This window comes from Pituophis catenifer, unplaced genomic scaffold (assembly GCF_029215685.1).
Source record: "Pituophis catenifer annectens isolate HBS135680 unplaced genomic scaffold, rPitCat1.0.hap2 SCAF_3, whole genome shotgun sequence".
Taxonomy (NCBI): domain Eukaryota; kingdom Metazoa; phylum Chordata; class Lepidosauria; order Squamata; family Colubridae; genus Pituophis; species Pituophis catenifer.
In genome coordinates this window covers 167,296,388-167,315,979 of record NW_027256883.1, presented here as the reverse complement: position 1 = coordinate 167,315,979, position 19,592 = coordinate 167,296,388, and the positions used below count along the sequence as shown (strand labels likewise).

At 39.0% G+C, this 19,592-nt stretch overlaps 1 protein-coding gene across 1 annotated transcript; it reads right to left on the bottom strand.

Annotated features, from left to right (window-relative positions):
• Positions 1-9,494: 9,494 nt before the first annotated feature.
• On the bottom strand, positions 9,495-18,282 carry FANCE (FA complementation group E). Its single transcript, XM_070939727.1, has 10 exons — positions 18,059-18,282; positions 16,071-16,737; positions 15,623-15,667; positions 15,481-15,540; positions 15,141-15,284; positions 13,818-13,941; positions 12,247-12,322; positions 10,755-10,821; positions 10,007-10,132; positions 9,495-9,662 (listed from the first exon to the last, which is right to left on the bottom strand). Exons 1-10 carry the CDS (start codon positions 18,280-18,282, stop codon positions 9,558-9,560), a joined length of 1,638 nt encoding a protein of 545 aa, XP_070795828.1. The 3' UTR covers positions 9,495-9,557.
• Positions 18,283-19,592: the final 1,310 nt, after the last annotated feature.

The window sequence follows — 19,592 nt, the reverse complement described above, 5'->3', positions numbered from 1 at the left end:
AAGTAATATCCTTACAGGTAAGATACCCCCTTCAACAAGTGAGGAAAATGTTTGATTCTGAAAAGTTTCTTCCTTGCAGAAAATTCATTATTCAAGTACCACAGTTTTTACAATTATTTTCTTTGCTACCGTCCTACTCAGCTCATATATTTGTAAACAATTGTGCAAAGATTCTGGGGTTTGGGTTTGGATTAAAGCAGTAATTCTTTCAAGAAAAAAAACATTCATTAATTATGTCCAAATAATTACTGAAATCTGAACAATTTTCATTGTGTAGAATTAAACTTCAAACTAGGTATTAAACTTTACTAACAGTTGTCCTCAAAGTTACTGAAAAATAGTATCATGCAATCCTATGTCTCATTACTCAGCATTTAATATAGATTATAAGAAACATAGTTAATTCATTGCTGTTGGAATGCTGGTAAATTGTCTTTTCTGTTAATTCCTTAATAACATACACATTCTCACTCAACCTATTTTCACAGAAAGAAATGAAAGTAGCATCATTGTGTTTTGTTCACTTAAATTTACAGCAACATAATGAATAAGTTTAGAACAGAAAAAATAATGCAGGATCCAATTGGATCGGTCACCGGGACTTCTCTGGCTGTTTTTGTGGCTGCTTCTCCAACAATCTTACTAGCTGCAAAAGCTGCAATAGCTTCACAGCTACTAAGATTGTTGGAAGAGCGGGCACAAAAACAGCCAGGGATGTGATCGAAGCCTGGGAAACAGGCCTCTCGTGAGTCACAGGAATGCTGATTTACCACCAGCCTATCAAGTACTTAGAAGGCAAGGGCTGGGCAGCTCAAGCAAAAAACAGCTAACGACTTAAAAGTCTGCCATCAACACACCCCAATCAATATCTTAAAAGCCACATACAACCGGTACTATAAATACCACATACAGAACAGCTCATTGTGTTGTGGATTTAATAAGACAAACACAACTTTTGGGTTAATCAGAGACAGATTTTATATATTGCGCAATAGGTTCAAGGCTCTGTACATGAAGCGTTGAACAAAGACAGGAATTAGGTACAATGGTTTTATACCCTTCTAGACAAAGGATTCTGTTAGGTCAGCAATTCATATGGTCCTATACATTTATCAATTTTAGTTGACATTTCCTAATTACAGAGTTTCTTTGCAAAACAGTCATAATTCTTTTTGTAGATTACTGAAGCATTTCTTTTATCTTTTGTTGAAACAACAAAGTGGACATCCCTGTCGCTTTAACCTCAAGGTGTAAATCACGTAGACTGTTCTTATCTGTGACAACTGAGAGGCCTTGAAGTAAGCATCCTGGCAAAGAATGTCCTTGCCTGTGTTCTGAATATAATTGCAAGCAATTTCTCTCTTACAATATTAAGAACAAAGAGGGGCCCTTCAGTGACTATCTAACTGGATCCGTGTTTTTATTTATTTTATTTTATTTTATTTGTTACCTGTCCCACCATACTCCCCCCTCTGAGAGTTTGTCTTAAGCATAAACTCTCACAACTTACTTATAAGTATAACTACTGAGTATAAAAATTGTGCTAGAGAGAAGTTCCCTTAAGATGCATGAGTTTGAAAGCTCAGAATACAAAACCTCTGGTCCCAGTGACCGACCCAGATTAGATCCTGCAACATTATCCTGGGACAGGTATACTTGCCTTCAATTGCTCTTATTCTTAATTAAGGAATGTAATTTTATACAATAATGGGAAGAGGAAGGCACTTTGATTTCTGTCATGGCCCAGCAAGACTTAGGACTTGACAGCACTTCAAGTAACTTATTTTTAAAAACATGTTAGTTTGGCTACACCAAAACATATGCACACATTAAATTACAAGTCCATAACATAAATACAAATGCCTATACATATTTCCTTGTACAGTATTGAAAATGGAATGTGGTTAGTTAAGAGATTAATTTTAAAAGGGTGTTTTTCTTTTCTTGTGAGTGTTCAGATTCATGAAAGCAACACTGCCCAAAGTTTGCATGAAGAACAGAACACAATATATTCCATAGTGAAGATGCCCGGATCAAGCAAAGATGTCAACAGAACATTTCCATTAAGATCAAATATCAACAAACATTCCAGTGAGTCCATTGGTACAGTTTCTCCTTCAGATTCTGTGGAATATGCAAGCATCTCCTTTTAATCATATTTCACCTTTTGGGGTCCAAAAATAAAATAAACTTCGTTCTCACTCTGCACATCTGGATTCCAATGGCAAGAATTTCATTGGTTTTAGAATTATGATCTCTCCTAGGATACTTCTTTAATTCCTCAGCTAATTTATGGACTAATTTATAATTTTAAGAGCTGATATTTTAAGTCCTGTAAGTTCCATTATCTGAAATATCTGCACCAGTTTGCTGCTCTGTGAAGATACACAGCCTTGCAACTTCTTAGATATGGACAACTTAGTCCCAATTCTTCATATGAGACTCTTCTTTGTGCCTATACTACTGAACAGAATTAATGGTTTGTTTTATCACTATTTTGAGGTAAGAGAGACAAAAACTAGTTTAGGCCTTAAAATAGTATAAAAATCAAAAGAAACACCAAACAAACAAAAATAGACATCTGGAATGAACTAGAGTGCGTACAGATAAACTACACTGTGAATAAATCACATAGACTTCTTTTGGTCCTTTCTTTAAAAAGCTTCAAATTTCATCCATTCTATGGATGCTTTAATATATTCACAAATGTAAAATTTAACACACAATACATATTTAAATTGCTGTTAAAATTATTCATGTTTATGCAAGCATTCTTCCTCGTATGAGCAAAATTTATGCTTGGAAAGGGTTATATTTTATGTAACACTTTACTGCATAATTAAATCTGTATATGTTTCAAGAAAAGTGGGGTTTTTTTTTTCTGAAATGGTGTCCCTTTAATTACAGCATCTATGGAGATAGAACATGAGCTTGGGCTAAATAGGAGGGATCAAATGAGGTATATAAGTAAGAAGTGAAAACCTTTTTTAATTTATGTACTTGTCTCCTCAGCTGAGTTCTGATACAGAAATGTATTTAGGTATGCAAAACCTATTTGAAAAAGGATGCAGGGATAAGGGAGCTGGCAGGGAAGGCTCTTCATCCTTCATCCCAGGCAAGCAGCTTTGGGTACCATGGTGGGATGCCACAGGCTGATGCCATACAAGCAGGGGTGGGCTGCTGCCGGTTGTAACAAGCGGTTCGCAAATGTGACTGCGCACGCGGCATCGAAAAACCACCAATTATATAGGACGTGATAGCGCCAGGGTGGGTAGGTGGGACCAGCCCTGGTCGGAATTACTGGTTTGCCAGAACCGATCCTAACCAGCAGCAATTCACCATTGCATACTAGGCAGACAGGTGTGCAGGTGCTGCCATATAGGCAGGCACTACAGAGCATGGGCAAATGGGCACAACAGCTACAGGCCGGCTCTAAAATGTACGGGCAGATAGTGGGTACTGCTAGGGATTATCATAGATCCTAAGGAGCAGGGGTCTCCAACCTTGGCAACTTTAAGCCTGGAGGACTTCAACTCCCAGAAGCAAAGCTGGCTGGGGAATTCTGGGAGTTGAAGTCTGCCAGGCTTAAAGTTGCCAAGGTTGGAGACCCCTGCTACAGAGCACAGGTAGAAAGTGTAGGTAGGCACAACAGAGCATGGGCAGACGAAAAGTAGCAGGAGCACAAGCAATGTCTGACTTCCTGCTGAATTCCCTATGGACTTTGCTTGTTGGAAGCCAACACAGAATGTCAGAAATCACATGACTACGGCTCACTGCAACATTGGAATTGCGAGCCAGATACCAAGCCCCTCGATCGTGACCCTAGAGTGATGCTGCAACACCCAAAACTCTGAGGACTGGTTCTAAGTACCCCTCATTCAGCACCATTGTCAATTTGAATGGTTGCTGAGCAAGTGGTTGTAACCCAAGGACTACCTGTACTTGTCTAAGTACATACTCCCCTCAACATAGGAATCCTCAGCATACAAAGCCGCAAAAGAATTTTGCTATATGTGAATATTTTTATTTTCATTTCAAAAATGATACATGTTTCCCCGAAAATAAGATCCTGTCTTATTTTTTATTTTTTTGCCACCAAAAAAAGGCACCAGGTCTTATTTTCAGGGGAGATGTCGTCTACTGACTCATCTCACTTGCGCGCATTGCCTCCGGCCTCGTTTTTGCTGTCAGAGGCCTTCAAGAACTTCTTCAGCCGGCAAGGCCAGCAAGGCTTTCCTGAAGGCCTCTGAAGCTGATAACAGAGCTCTGGATCGATCCAAAGCTCTATTATTGGCTACAGAGGCCTTCAGGAAAGCCTTGCCAGCTGCAGAAGAAATGGGCCGAGGTTTGTGAGGCCTGGCTGCAACTGTCTGAAGGTAAGTAGTAGGGCTCCACCCTCCCCATACCCAGCCTAGCTTAATTTTTACCCATACACCCTGTAGTGGGCGGGGTCTTAATTAGGGCTTTGGGGGGGTAGGGCTTATATTGGGCGCACATGTAAAATCAAGCTAGGACTTACTTTTGGAATAGATCATATTTTTGGGAAAACACGGTATAATAAAGTTGACCTTATCACTTTCGACCACCCTTCTCTAATCACGAAGGACAATTTGCAACTTTGTTCAAAGTAGGACCCAAAATTTGAGAGACCTGTTCAAAAAGGCTAAGACCAGAAAAGCAATATATTCTTTTCTGTAGGTAACAATGATGTATATATAAATTACAGTCTCTCCTAATCTGAACCAATCCTCACAGTATAATCAGATAAGGTAGCAGAAATACCCATGCTGGACTGGAAATATAAAAGAGCTTAAAGCTGCTCCCCCAGACCATATCAAGTTATTAACTCAACATGACAGTGGAACAACTTGCTTCCAAAAGTCATGGTTGCTCCAACATTGGAGGTTTTTAAGAAGAGGTTGAACCATTTGTCTGAAATGGAATAGGGTTTCCTACTTGAGCAGGGGGTTCGACTAGTCACTAGAAGACCTCCAAGGGCCTTCCAACTCTGTTATTCTGTTAATTCTGGCAGTGGTGGGTTGTTCTCGGTTCTGTCCGGTTCTTTAGAACCGGTAGTAAAAGTGGCGGAAGGGTCCACCCACCTGCCTGGACGTCCTAATTGATCTGCGCATGTGCAAAAGGTTCTGCGCATGCACAGAAGCACGCAAGTAAAACAAGCGCATGCTCACGCTCCCGTTGCGAACCGGTAGTAAAGATAAGTAGAACCAATCCTTGTAGCACAGGTTTTCATACTTACTGATGTTCATAGAAAGCTACGTTGTTCTTAAGTAACAGATGGAAAGGCACACACTTATTAATATATTCATTACAAAATAGATGTTATCAATTGTAGACACAGTCTTAACTAGTAATACATCTGAATGAACATGTAAAGAATGTTACAGGATGTTACAGGGCATGTTTTTTTGAAATTAAGTCTCACTGTGTTCAATAGGACTTACTTTTTTCCAAGATTATTTTACTGCAATAATTATTGGCATATTCAAATATTCTCTAAGTATCTTCATCATTTTTGAGCAATGTATACAAATCCCAGGTTTTTTTCCACTTTTTTGGTGCTTTTGAGTCAGTGTGTCTCCTAGTGACTGCCTGGACAACTTCCTGCAGTTTTGTTAGCAATGTTTTCAGAAATGGTTTGCCATTGCTGGCTTTGTGCCTAAAGTGGGATTAGCTTGGTTTCTAGCCTGTTGTCTTATTTTTTTCCCCCTAAATTCTTCAAACACTATATATCAAGTGTTCTGTTCTCATCAGTTTCTAGCCTGTTGCTTTAGTTTTTTTCCTTAAGTTTCTTCGAAGCTTATATATCAACTGTTCTGTTCTTACCACTGTGCTGTTGATCCATTACTACAGAAAACTGAGAATTTAGGTTGCGGAGCCAATTTGGATCAGAGATAGAGAGGAAGAGAACAGAATACACATATTAAACAGCAACAGCAACACAAATATATTAATTATGTAGCATATTTAATAACCATGTCTAATATGGTTTCTTAAAATATTCACTGAAATCTGCATTGCATCACCACACCTGTCCCATGTGTTTCATAACCCTGGGTAAGGAAATGACTCTCTATATTCATTTTTAATGGGAATGTCTGAACAAACAATTTAGAATACTGCAAATCTGATGACAATTTAGTTATTAACAAATGAATAATAGAGTTTTATCAAAATGATGGCAAACCTGACAGTGCCAAAAAAAAGTGTGTCGTTTGTGGTCGTAATTTTTCAAATTGATTTGTAGTTCTAGTCTCTAGTACCTTAAAGTGAATCCTGAAGCATACTGGCAACCTATGCAGCTGGCAGAGTAGAGGTGTCCCATGTACAGTAGCAATGATAAGTCCCTGTAATTACTCATGGCCTACATTCTACGCCAGTTGAAGCTCCAAATACTCTTCAAGTGCATCCCCATATAGACCACATTGCTATTGTAAAATTGGGAGGTGACCAGACCACCACCTCCCATTCTAGGAACATACATAATTGGCGCACAACCCCTAGCTATGCAAAGACCTTTGATGGCGATAGCTCCCACCTGTTCTTCAAGTAGGAGTCACAAGATCAGGACTCTCAAGTAGACCCCACCCAGAGCTAGAGAGAAGATCATCAGAACCTCTGGGAGCTCTAAAATCCAGAGTCGCTTAATCCTACTAGGGAACAGTTGAACCCCGTTGTTCCTAGCTAGACATCCACAGCCTCCAGACTCTGAGACAGGACCTCCAAAGCATTAGACAACCCAGGACGGAGATATAAAGCTATGCATCATCTGCATACTGATAATGCATTACCCCAAACTATCAGTTAATGGTCACACAGCATCTTCCTGTAGATGTGACACAGATGAGAAAGTACCAAGTCCTACTGTACTGTACAAAGCAGAGGCCAAGGGCTTGAGAACCGGCACAACACACTGTCAACCACCCCCAATCCCCAAAGACACATCTCTAAATTGCAGTATCATTCATTCATTCATTCAGAATATGGCATACAAGACCAGGGACGCTACAATGGTAGAAGTCTTGGCAGGACAGTCACTAGTCTGTTTGTTGCACCAGTGCACCATAAAAGGGCAAACTACTTCACACCAGCTGACCTGCAGCATTGTCAGAGGAAGTTGGCTCATCTAGGGCTTTCCTCTACCACTCCTCCACTGATTGCATCCAGGCAGATCCAGTACTGGTTCCAACTCCCCATGAAGAACACAGCCGGCATTTTCTCACCCCCAAAATGGTGGTACCTATCTTATCTATTCACAAAAAATGCTTTCAAACTGCTATGTGGGCAGGATCTAGAGACAAGAGACGGGGCACTCCCCATCCCATGAAGCTGGACTTGAGCCATCCCACGAAACATGGACTTGAGCCATACCAGTTGTAGTATGATATAGCTGAAGGAGCAGGTTAAGGGAAATTACAATAAACTTCAGGACCTGGTGTGGGTGAAAAAAATAAGACATGCTTCATATCTTTTTTATTGAGCCTACAATGGCTCAATTCTCCAATCACTCTACAGAAGAATTCCATTTCCCAAAACCATAACGGTAAAGCCACACTTGGCCCAAGTCTAAACTCCTATTAGATTAACCTACTTCAGTGGTGGGATCCTGCCGCTTTAAAAACCGGTTCGATTTTACAAACACTTACCTATAGGTCAGTAAAGCGCAGGAACAGGCGGGCAGGCCCACCTGATCGTCAGAGCGAACCGCTTCGCTTCCAGCTGATTGTCGGAATTACCGGTTCACCCGAACCAATCCGAACTGATAGAATCCCACCCCGACCTACTTCCTATAAGACCTGATCTGTTCCTCTGCTGCAGCTCAGAGAGGAAGCCTAGTTGAGCAAATGCTGCCACATTGAAGGGGAAGTAGCAAGGGAAAGGGGGAAATGTCTTCTTCTTGGCTTTTTTTAGTCATCGGGAAAGGGAAGAGGAATTCAATTCTCACAAGAAATAAGGCACCCAATCTCACGAGAGGAACAAAGGGTCTTTTGTATTGTTAACATGTAAGATGAATGTGCGTTGAGAAACATGACAAGCCACATTTTAAATACCATAAGGTTCACTATTCCAAAATATATTTCATTTGTATTTTCAGGCCAGTTGCCTCTGTCTTAATCCTAGTCCATTGCCATATTCAAAGTTGTGAGGAAAGCTGAATATGAGAAAATTAGTTTACTGTATGTCTGTTGAAAGTATATTAATGGGTCCAGGAGTGGGTTCTACTTACCTTTACTACCAGTTCGCAACGGGATCACATGCAATCCTTCTGCGCATGCGCAGATTGCCTATGACGACATCCGCGGTGGTGGGTGGAGCCTCCCGCCAGTTTTACTACCAGTTCTTGCGAACCAGTCCAAACCGGGGGCAACCCACCACTGAATAGGTCTGAGTCATAGACGTTTTATGTGACTATGGAATTTAAGATTGGTTGTTAAGTTTCAGAGTGGTATATAATGGAAGTGAAACATTCATACGAATAAAGAGAATGTTTAGTGCAGTGATGCCTAACCTTTTTGCCGTCGTGTGCCAAAAGCGGGGGGAGCACAGGGGGGAGCACCCATGCGTGCCCACACCCATAATTCAGTGCGCCCTATCCCCAAGCATGTGCGCGTGACACCCCTGCGCTCCCCCCGCTTTTGGCACGCGATGGCATGGTGGGCCCAATAGGCCCATTTCCAGACGCTTTCTTGGAGCCTGGGCAAAAACAGCCTTCCCCATCCCCCTGGAGGCTGGAAACAGCCCATTTGCCAACTTCCAGTGAGACTGGAAGGCCCGTTTTTCACCTCCCCAGGCTCCAGAGCCTTTCTAGGAGCCTGGGGAGGGCGAAAACGGCCTTCCCCACCCCCTTGGAGGCCTTGGAGGCCCTCCGGAGGCCAGAAATAGCCTGTTTCCTGACTTCTAGTAGGCCCCGAAGGCCCAAAAATCAGCTGGCCGGTGCTGAGCTAGGGCAACACTCGCGTGCCCACTGATATGGCTCCGTGTGCCACCTGTGGCACACGTGCCATAGATTCGCCATCACAGGTTTAGTGAATAAAAAGAACTCAGTAGCAGACAGTTTGAAATTCTTGTGTTCCTCAGCTTTCCCTTTTATACACCAGATGATACCTAGGCCTTTCTTACTCTTTCAACACTATTGGCTTCTCCTGGAGGCAATTCAAAGTGTTTTCTTAGAATCAACCATGAGACAGACAGATCACTAGCCACACCAATGGAATGACAACCTGAGGTATTCACTGCCTAATGTTCTCATTAGTTTCATTTAAAAATGAAAAAAAAAAGTAATGTGCACATGAAATTTTATTTATTTATTTATTTATAAAATATATATTACGCTGCATATCTTACCTCAAGGAAACTCATACCAATCCAAGGCAATGCACATACTATTTTGAATCTTGAGCATACTTAAATTTTAACTTAAGTACAAGTTGCACTGAGCAAATTGATAAAAAAAACAAAAAACCAGAGTTGTCCCAAAGTCTTAAGGCATATTTGATTCCATAGCCACTGCAGGAGAACGAAAGGCTCCTTACATTTTTTCACCTGGAAATCACTCTCTTTAATGCAGCCTGGAGAGATTTCTTTAAGATGGTTTTGTTAAAGTCCAGGGCACATGATAAATGGTGCTGGTGGCCCAGTGTGATCTAGAAAAGGGAAACAAAATGCAAGCTAATTCATAATAGTATATAGATCATAAATCCTGCTTTATCTTTGTTGAATAACTCTGCCATTTTCCTGCATTCCAGTTCCTGAACCGTAGGAGTAGCCAGTAGACTTTTTCCCTGTTAAAAAAATCACAGTTCAAGAGGAATTGCAATTCCGCACTACTGAGGAATTTTTCAAGAGAGATCAAAATTAATGTTAAATAGTAAATGAAACAAGTGCATTACTCCATACGCTTATATATAAGTTACTAAAAAAGAGATTCATTAATGATACCAGAATATGCAACAGTTAGGGTGATCCATATTTTGGGGTAATTACTCACATCATTTTGATATTTGGTCAACAGGGTCAGAATCAGTTTTGCATAATGTACTGAACTTTCAAACGTTTGAGCCATCTGACAAAGATTAAGGACCAACACATTGAAGAGCTCATTAGACAATTCTACCTGAAAAGAGAAGACGATAAAAATTGAGGGGTAAAACAGGTATTAAGTACCCTAAAGTAAGTTCCAGTTGCTTGGGGAATATGAGATCAATCTATACAGTCGAATTCTCCACCAGGCCAGTACATTTTTGACCCAGAGAAGGTGTCTTGGATGCTAAACTAATTCAGATCTGTATTTATTTATTTATTAAATTTATATAAAACTCCTGGTGGTTCAGTGATTAAAGTGCAGTATTGCAGGCAAACTTTGCCACAGCCTGAGGTTTGATCCTAATGAGGCTCAAGGATGACTCAGCCTTCCATCCTTCCAAGGTCAGTAAAATGAGGACCCAGATTGTTGGGGACAATATACAAATAATGCTTCTACACTGTAAATTGTCCAGAGAGTGCTATAAAGCGCTACAGGGTGGTATATAAGCCTAAATTCTATATGCCGCCCATCTCACTATCAAGTGACTGCTTTGCATTACTGTATACAGTATATTTACATGTTGGACTTGTTGCATTTAGTATTTGTTAGAGAACTACAACCTACTAGATTTGAGAGATCTAATCTTTAGCTACTCCATAGTACAATTCATTTAATTACTTAAATTTAAGAAGATTTAAATGCATACAATCACCTGTCTTTCTAGCAAAGAATGCACAACTGTGAGAAGCTCTTCTGTCCATGGCACTTTTATAATATGACTGCAAAGAGGTGGGGGAAATCAAAACAATGAAAGACATAATAAAAGATGGATGTTCTGCCAGTCACCAAGATTTAGGACTATGTTAATTATTAAAAATGATTCTTAACAATATTAGCTAAATTGGTAGAAGATGGTGTAATATCCTTCAGCATTATGTAGGTGCTCCTCAATTTACATAAATCAGGAAACTAATCTGGACTAATCACATTTAACCATGGTTTGTTAACCCATACCAGTTCAAGTTCACATATGAAAATGGCTATAGAAGATGCACTAGAATTATAAGTTTTATATTATTAAAATATTTTAAATCAATTCAGAATAAAAATGTTTCTTTAACTACAAAAGGGAAGTTTCATCCATGGGATATTTGCACAGGAAGGGGACACAACTGGCACATAACCCAAAGTTGAACAAAGGCCCTCCTAGCACAACTGCCATGGAGCAGGAGGAGCCCCAGATTTCACATTGATTCCAAAGATGGAAAATCACCAGACAGAGAAGCTCCTCCCCACAACCACTGTGTCTTATCAGGGCTCAGTGGAAGCCTGTTGTTCCTCATCCAGACCCCCACAGCCTCCAGGCATCCAGAGAGAACATCCACAGCATCATATAGTTCGCCCAGGTGGGAGATGTATGCTGATGATATCTCAGCCCATGGTGGAGGATGAGCTCACCCGGCGGCTTCATATAGATGCTAAAAGGAATGAAATCACCAAGTCCTGCGGTATTCCACAGCACAGGGGCTGCAGGCTGGACCTCTAATTCCTTATCAACACTAATTGGGACTGGCCTCTGAGGAAGGAGGAGAACCAGCACCAAACTGTGTCTCCAACCCCCAACACCTGGAGCCAACCCAAAAAGATACTGGTCAATGGTACTGAAAGCTGGCAAGAGGTCAAGAAGAGTGAGGATGGTTCATAGATATGTCTGCAATTTGTATTCATATAAAAATGTAACTAAGTTTTCAATGCAATTGCATATGTCAGATAGTAGCAACTGAATATTCTGGAGCATCAGACAATAGCCAGAATGTCTTTGATTACACAGTCTCAATAGAGGTAGCCCACAACCAGTCATTTAATGACCATTCGGAGTTATGACAGCCTCAGAACAGATGCTTTACAATCTGTACAACCATCGTAAAATGTTGCCTTGGCAACTGGCTCACATTTTCGACTGGTTGCATAATTTCAGTGTCACATGATCATAATTTACATCATTTTTGCTGATTTCTGGCAAAACCTACATATTCAGGATAATGGGTTCATAATTACAACTGATTCAGACTACAATTGCAGGATTTACTTAATAATTGCAATAATTTCTTTCATAAAATCAGGTCTGGTCACAACTGCAATTCTAGTCCCAAGTGTAGTCGTAAACCGAGGATTATCTGTATTACATTTGTGTTTCCACTTACCTGAACACCAGCCTCACACATTCTGGTTCCAAACACTCCTCAATTAGTTTGCATACCAATCTCAATTGTTCAAGGCCTGCAAAAACCAAGATTTCAGAAATTCTCTTTATATCATTCAAGAATCTCAAAAATGCAGAGAGAGGAATTGGAGTCAAGCTTGTTTCCTAAAGACTAACATTCAGGAAATGGTTTCCCACTGCATTCATCTGGGATTTATTTCAATTTCCCAGATTTACCAATAACCCTGAAATTCCCAGTTGATTTCCCATCTACATTCCGGCCACGACCAATCACACTCAGTTTCCAAGATCAGGCAAGACTGGCTAGGATCTACTAGTTGTCATTAGCATTTGCCAATTATTAATCCAGCTATTATTGATGTAACAATATCCTTGTATTGGCACAATAATGGGTGGATGACTTTATAAGATAAATATCTGATTTGAAAATTGCCTAAAAGTATTCTAAAAGATATGACAGGGAGTACAGTACATTAAATATTTTGCCATTTTAATTTGCCCAGTGCTTTAAACAATTGCAAAAGTTCCCAAGACTGAAAATTGATTTAGATCAAACTTATGGACAAAGGATTTTTAAAGAAAAGATTTAATTTATTCAAAAAATATTGCAGTGCATCTCTATTCCAGCTGATCGGTTTGTGCTCCCTATATTAAGCAATAACCAAGGAGTCGCAATGGAGAAGCCACAGTAAAAGACAAAATGATACGTTCTGTGCAAATAAATAGAATTTGTTTTTGCTGTAAGGGTGTTATCGGTGAGAAAACCTAGTCCTTGGAACAGACAAAATAAGAACTGTAGGTGAAGAATTAATAATAGTTTTGTTTTGAGAAAGGTATTTGCTTTGTAATAATTTCATTTGTTAATTAGCCCATTTTATTTACTTGTCTTTCATCATTCCTGTTTTGAAGTTTGCCCTCTTATTTTTCACACAATTTAGCTCATTATGAATTTTCATCCTATTAGCTTTCTTATGAAGTTTCTATAATAGGTATTTCTGTGGTTGTCATTTGTTTTCTCTTTCCTGCACACATTGTAGCAAAAGCGTAAAATCAGATTACAGATTCTAAAAATATCCTACTAGAGATGTACCTGACTTGAACTTTCTGGCAGCCTCAAGTCCTTCAGGAAAATTTCAATTTAGATAGTCTCAAGAAAGACATTTCCATTTCCCTGCTTACTACATTTTTTTTTACAGCTGACACCAGGAGCGTCCAACGTTGGCAATTTCTGAACTTCAAATCCCAGATTACTCTAGCCAGCCAGGCTGGTTGTTCTGGAAGTTGAAGTCCACAAGTCTTAAAGTTGCCAATACTGGACACCTCTGGGTTACACCCCATGCAATACAGGAGGCCATCCTCACTGGGCCAGTATCTCCCTCTTTATATTTCTGAATGTTGCAAAACTTATCCAAGTGAAACTTTATTCTGATTCCAATCTTTCAGCATGCAAACACTGGGTTTATTATTGGAAGGGATATTTCACTTCTCACAATAAATTAAGTCTCAGGCAAAACCAAGTAGACCTTATTTTAAGAAGAATTACAAATTCACCTTGCCCTGGAACTTGCACAATAGAAGAAATTAAAGTGCAACAGACTGGGCGAGGATATTTGGAGCAGAACATCATCAGGGCAGTTGTGAGAGGCCAGGAAGCTGTCTCAATCAGCAAAAGAACCTACAGATCAAGAAGACAGAGAGAAAATAAATATTGCCTGGATAGTAAACACTGGCTAGGTTTACATACTGCACTACACTACTATTTAGTTAGTGTTGAAGAATCCACCTATTTTGTTTAGGGTTTGGTGCTATATGCTTATGATTATGCTAACTAAGCCACCATGTAATAAGAGATGCTGAAAGAAAGGAAAAAACTCTTCAGATTGTTTTGCTTGCTGGTGGAAGTCAATATGTGAAGTAATCCGTAAGGAGGCATTCCCCTGAAGTGGGAAAATGAGAAGGGGATATTGGCATGCACATAAATGTTACCATACACGTAGATGCCAGTAAGATTGTTGCTTTCAGCATAAAGGCAGCAGCTTGTAAATGTATTTAGAGCTGACGCTAATTAATTTATGTATATGTTTTTCAAATTATAGTTTAGTGTTTATCACTTATGAACAAACTGGAAAACTTGTATATTTAGTTATTAAGCAATAGTCCTCCAACATATAATATGAGGGGGGGGATCATTCTATGGCAACATACAGGGATAATATCTTCATCTACCAGACAAATTGTCCTCATTTAGTTTCTCTTTTTCCTGACTTTTTCTTATCCTAATAGATTTCCACAAGTTCTGTAGTTTAAATTCTTTGCATGTTCCAGCATTCTTTTCCTGATCTCTCTCTCTCTCTCTTTCCCATTTCCTACTTATTAATCTATCCAAGGATGTATTAATTTATGTCTTCAAAACCAAGAATATTTACAATTTAAATAAATATGCAATATATACCTATAATAAGAAGTAGGTGTACAGAGAGCACATGATCTCTAAAGGATGTATTACTAAGATAGACATTATGAGCAGACGGACATAATACTCGCCTGATATATATCAATGGGAACATTATTACTTATCCCATGTAATGCCTATTTTGGTTTTTATTCAGACTTTTTCAAATAATTTTTATCAGTATGATTTAAGATGAGATCTAAATATATGAAAAATAACACAATAAAATATATAATCACTGTTTATGCAGAAGGTCAAAATAATGAGCATTCAAGGAATTACTTTTCTTACAGCTTTCTCAATATAGGAGTTCTGGATATTTTTACCACGAAAATGCCAGAGACGAATGTAAAATCCATAAATGATTGATGTTTTAACCAAAGGCTTTTCTTCTTTACCTGTTTCAGATTCTCAATACATACCCGAGGTAAGAAAAGCTTTTCAGCAAGTATTGCTGCCTTCTTGTAGCCAAGTTCAGGTGAAAGTGCTACTATCCAGCAGCAGAACTGCAGAAGCTCATTCTCTGGGCATTCTGAGAGTTTGAGCAGCGAACATAGATCTTCTAGCTAAAGGAAAGGAAAGGAGACACCGTATTGCTCAAGTAATCCATTGCCACAATATCACTTGCATTTGGATCGGATACAAACGGGATTCAAGGTTAGCTGTTTGGTTTCAATAAAGACCTGAAGTCTGATCAAATGCTCTTATGTGGAGACCCAATTATGAATCTCCAAATAAAGTATAATTTTTCACCGTACTAACCTGATCTGGAGTACACTCATTCAGAATCTGTAGCTCAGGAGGTGCAGTTCCATTGGAACGCTGAAAGGGGAAAAAAAACTATAGAGATTGCGAAGAATACAGACCATCTGTTCCAATATCAAATTCAGTGAAAAATACTTACATCAAACTGCATCTCTAGCAATTCTTTAAGCTTTGATATATGGTTCTAAAATACAGAAGAAAAATGAATCACTCTTGATACCAGGATTAAAGCTTAAGGATATGCTAACTTAAGCTATTTATTAACGCAAGTTTTAAAGTTTTAAAAATAATGTTGATTTAATATATTCTACTGAAATTCTAGGATAAGAAGCAGCAGTTGAAAAAGAGACAGAAACTCCTGGTTCAAATTGTACATCTGCATAAAAATATGTGTCAATCCTGCTGTCTATTTTCATAAACTAAAACAAAAAGGTTATTTTTGCCTCCTATCGCTTCCTTACAAACATATGGCTTGTTCTAGTTGTCATTGAAAGAAACATGGATGCAAAGCCTCACTGAAAATACATTTGTACTCTTAATTCATCACCAAAGTAAGACAGCATAAGAATTTAGAAGAGTTTACATACTTTCATATGACTAGGAATCTCTGTTACAGTATCACACTTGGAACTCTGGCCGACAATTCTCTTTTCTACTTCATCTTCTTTGAAAGAAAACTGATTGACGCTGCTTAGGCAGTGAACATCTTCATTTCCAAAAGTATCCAGCACGAGTTCATTCTTAGTGCTTTCTGTTCCAACATCCTGCAGTTCAGGCTGTGGTTGAGAAAATTCTGTATCCAAATTAATTTCCTGTTGGGACCTCTTCCTCCGAATCTCCTCTTCAAGATTCAGAGATTCTTCAGATGCTTTTCTTTTTTTCCTAATCTGAGACCCAGACGGAAAAGTGTTTCCAGCTGGCACCAAGCAAGGATTTTCCAATTTAGCAAACCAGTTTAATTTTCTTTCTAAATTAACATTGCCCTTAGCATTGGTCATAATCTTCTGGCATAAATGTTTCAGTTGCTGTTGGCATGTGCTGGATAGCAATACAGGGGTCAAAAAATTCCTCTCTTCCATCCCTGCTTGTAGCAAGTCCCTTAATCTCTGTACCCATAAATCTGGATTGGGATCTTTTCTAGAGGCCTGAAGCAGACAGCTGAGGCAATCCTTTGGCACTGTAGATTGTACTATAAGCAACAAGGAAAAGAGATTTCTTTGGCACAACACTGGAAGCAGCATCAATACTGGTTTCCTGAAATAATGATATAGAAGATAGAAAACAAAAACACATTTCTATAAGACAACAATGTTCATTATGTAACACAGATAGTGCAATTCGCTGTTCAGCACCCTACAGGCAATATTTTTATTTTATTATTACCCAAAAGCCCTTATTTCCTTTAGAAGCTCAAGGCAGTCAAGGTATCCTCTCATTTCATTTTTATAGCATCTAATCTGTGAGGTACAGATTGATCGGATCACAGATTATGATTGAGTTAGTAAAATGCGTAATAAGTTTCAAGATGGAGGGAAGATTTGAAACTAGGTGTACCTGATTCCAACCCAAGATTTAACCACCACACCAACTATAATGGAATTCTCTCTGAAGCTAGGAATGCAAAAATTGCAGGTCATAAAATATTAGTATTCACCTTTTTTATCACAAGGCAAAAATGAAATAACATTTACTCAGTAAAAAAAAGGAATCAAAGAGGTTCTGCCTTAACCCAGTTATTGATAAATTTGGTGCTAAAGCACACATATCCAGTCTCCAAGATTCTGTAATTTGACTCTTTTTCCTTTCAATATATTTGTCCTAATGAGAATCTAGGCTTTAAGGAACTGTTAGGGTTTGTCACCAACTTTACAAACAGTGTATTACTGCCATATGTTGAACAGCCCTTGTCCACCATGTTATGCTGTTGATAGGTGTAAACATTCTACTGCAGTGGCCCCTAACTTTTTGGGCACCAGGGACCGGTTCCATGGAGAGAGGTTTTTCTGCAGATTGGAAGGGGCATGGTATCACGTGCTGCCTGCATCCTGTCGAATGGAGCTTCACTTGTTTGTGTGGCCTGATTTCTGGCATGCTGCAGACTGGTGCAACTCCATGGACCCGGGGTTGGGGACCCCCGCTCTACTGCATTTCGGACCCTCTCTTGCTATTAAACTACATCGTTCATCACTGGCTATATTGTCTTGGGCTGCTGGAAATTATAACTCAACAGTATTTGAAGTGCCACAAGTTATCTATTGCTGACTAGTTAAATGTCTTGCAAAGTATAAAGACTGAGAATCTTACATACCAAGCCCAGATGTGACTTAGACGCAGCATAGACTAGAAACTGAAATGTACATAGGATCTATAATGTGGAATTCTGGTTTTTCTAGGATTCCACATTATAAAAGAACTTCTTTTCTTTAGAAAGGGAGGAAGACAAGAAAGGAGGAAGGGGTACAGAACTACCATATTAATGTTCATCTTTGCTGGTTCATGAGGGGAAAATTACATTTCAGAATCCCTAAACAGGCCCCTTATCTCACCTGTCTAATGAGAAATAAGCCTAACTCACATGGTAAGAGTCTTGCTGGGCTCTTCAAGCACTGGTTCTTGAGAGCATAGTTTCTCAGTGAAGATCTGCCAATTGAAATGTTGTCTTTCTTTTTCCACAGAGAGTGACCGTTGAAGAGTTTGATAGGCAGCCATGGCCCCCCATTGTCCAGACATCAGCGTGCAGAGAAGAAGTCGAGAAGAATTATCAAATCTCCGCAGCAAAGAAGCCATAGGGCTTGCCATGTTGATAGACCTGTTGATCAAATTCATTCATATATATATATATATATATATATATATACACACACATACATACACATACACATACATACATACACACACACACACACAGTATATAAGTATATATAATTATAAAAAATACACACAATCATTGCAGTTGTTAATAAAACAGTCGATAAGTGAATTTGGCTTCCCCATTGATTCAGCTTGTCAAAAGGTCCCAAACATGACTGGTTTATAAACATGGTAAATATGAGTCAGTTGCCAAGCATCTGAATTTTGATGATGTGACCATGGGGATGCTGCAACAGCTGTTAAGTGTGAAAAATAGTCATAAGTCATTTTTTTTCAGTGCCGTTGTAACTTCAAATGATCATTAAATGAACTATTGTTAAGGCAAGGACCTCCTATACCACAGTTTTCAAACTGATACCATAGTAACATGAGATATAGCGTATTTATCATAGTTTAAACCAAAACAGGGTTACATGTGAACACTCAATATGGGCCCAGAAAGAATAATTTACACTCATATCCCTACAATGTAATACTATCAAATGCATAATGGTACTATTCAAAATTTGGAAAACCAAAACCACCGTTAGCAATAGCATTTTCAAAGATATCTTTAGAACCCAATAGATATGTATGAAATAATGTAGTGAGTTTTATGAAAAGGTATCCAGGAAACTACTCTCATACAAAGCACGTTTATTTTGCCCCAAAGTTTAAATCTGCAGAATATCTTTCCTCTGTTTTTCTGCCCACATTATGGAATCTGGAAGAGAAGTCTCCACCAACCCTTAATAGAACATCATCAGTAAGGAAAATAGAGCTGGACATTCTTAGCCATTCTTAGTTCTTTGGAGCAATAGTCTCATATCAGACTGGCCTTGACTCTGCACATCTTTTGTAAAGCCATAAAGACCTGTTTCAGCAGACGTCTGGAAGTTGCCTTAGTCTTTTCTGGATGGGATTATTCTATGTTATTTATTATGTTAGTATATTTAGGTTGTTATAATTTGCCATCTTATTACTGTTCTGAGGTCCATAAGCCATCCCAATTTCGACACAAATGGCATGAAATAAGCCTAGAAAAATAAGCAATGTATTCACCTGAGAAAAATCAAATGTACCAGAACAGTTTATACCAATGTTCCTCAACTTTAAGATATGGAATTTCCACTACCAGAATTCCTCTGCAATAATGATAATAAGCCTTAAGAACAAATGCATACAAAATTGGAATTGAGAAGGCAGCAACAGATAGCAAGTGCCACCTCTGTGAAGAAGCTAAAGAAACAGTGGATCCC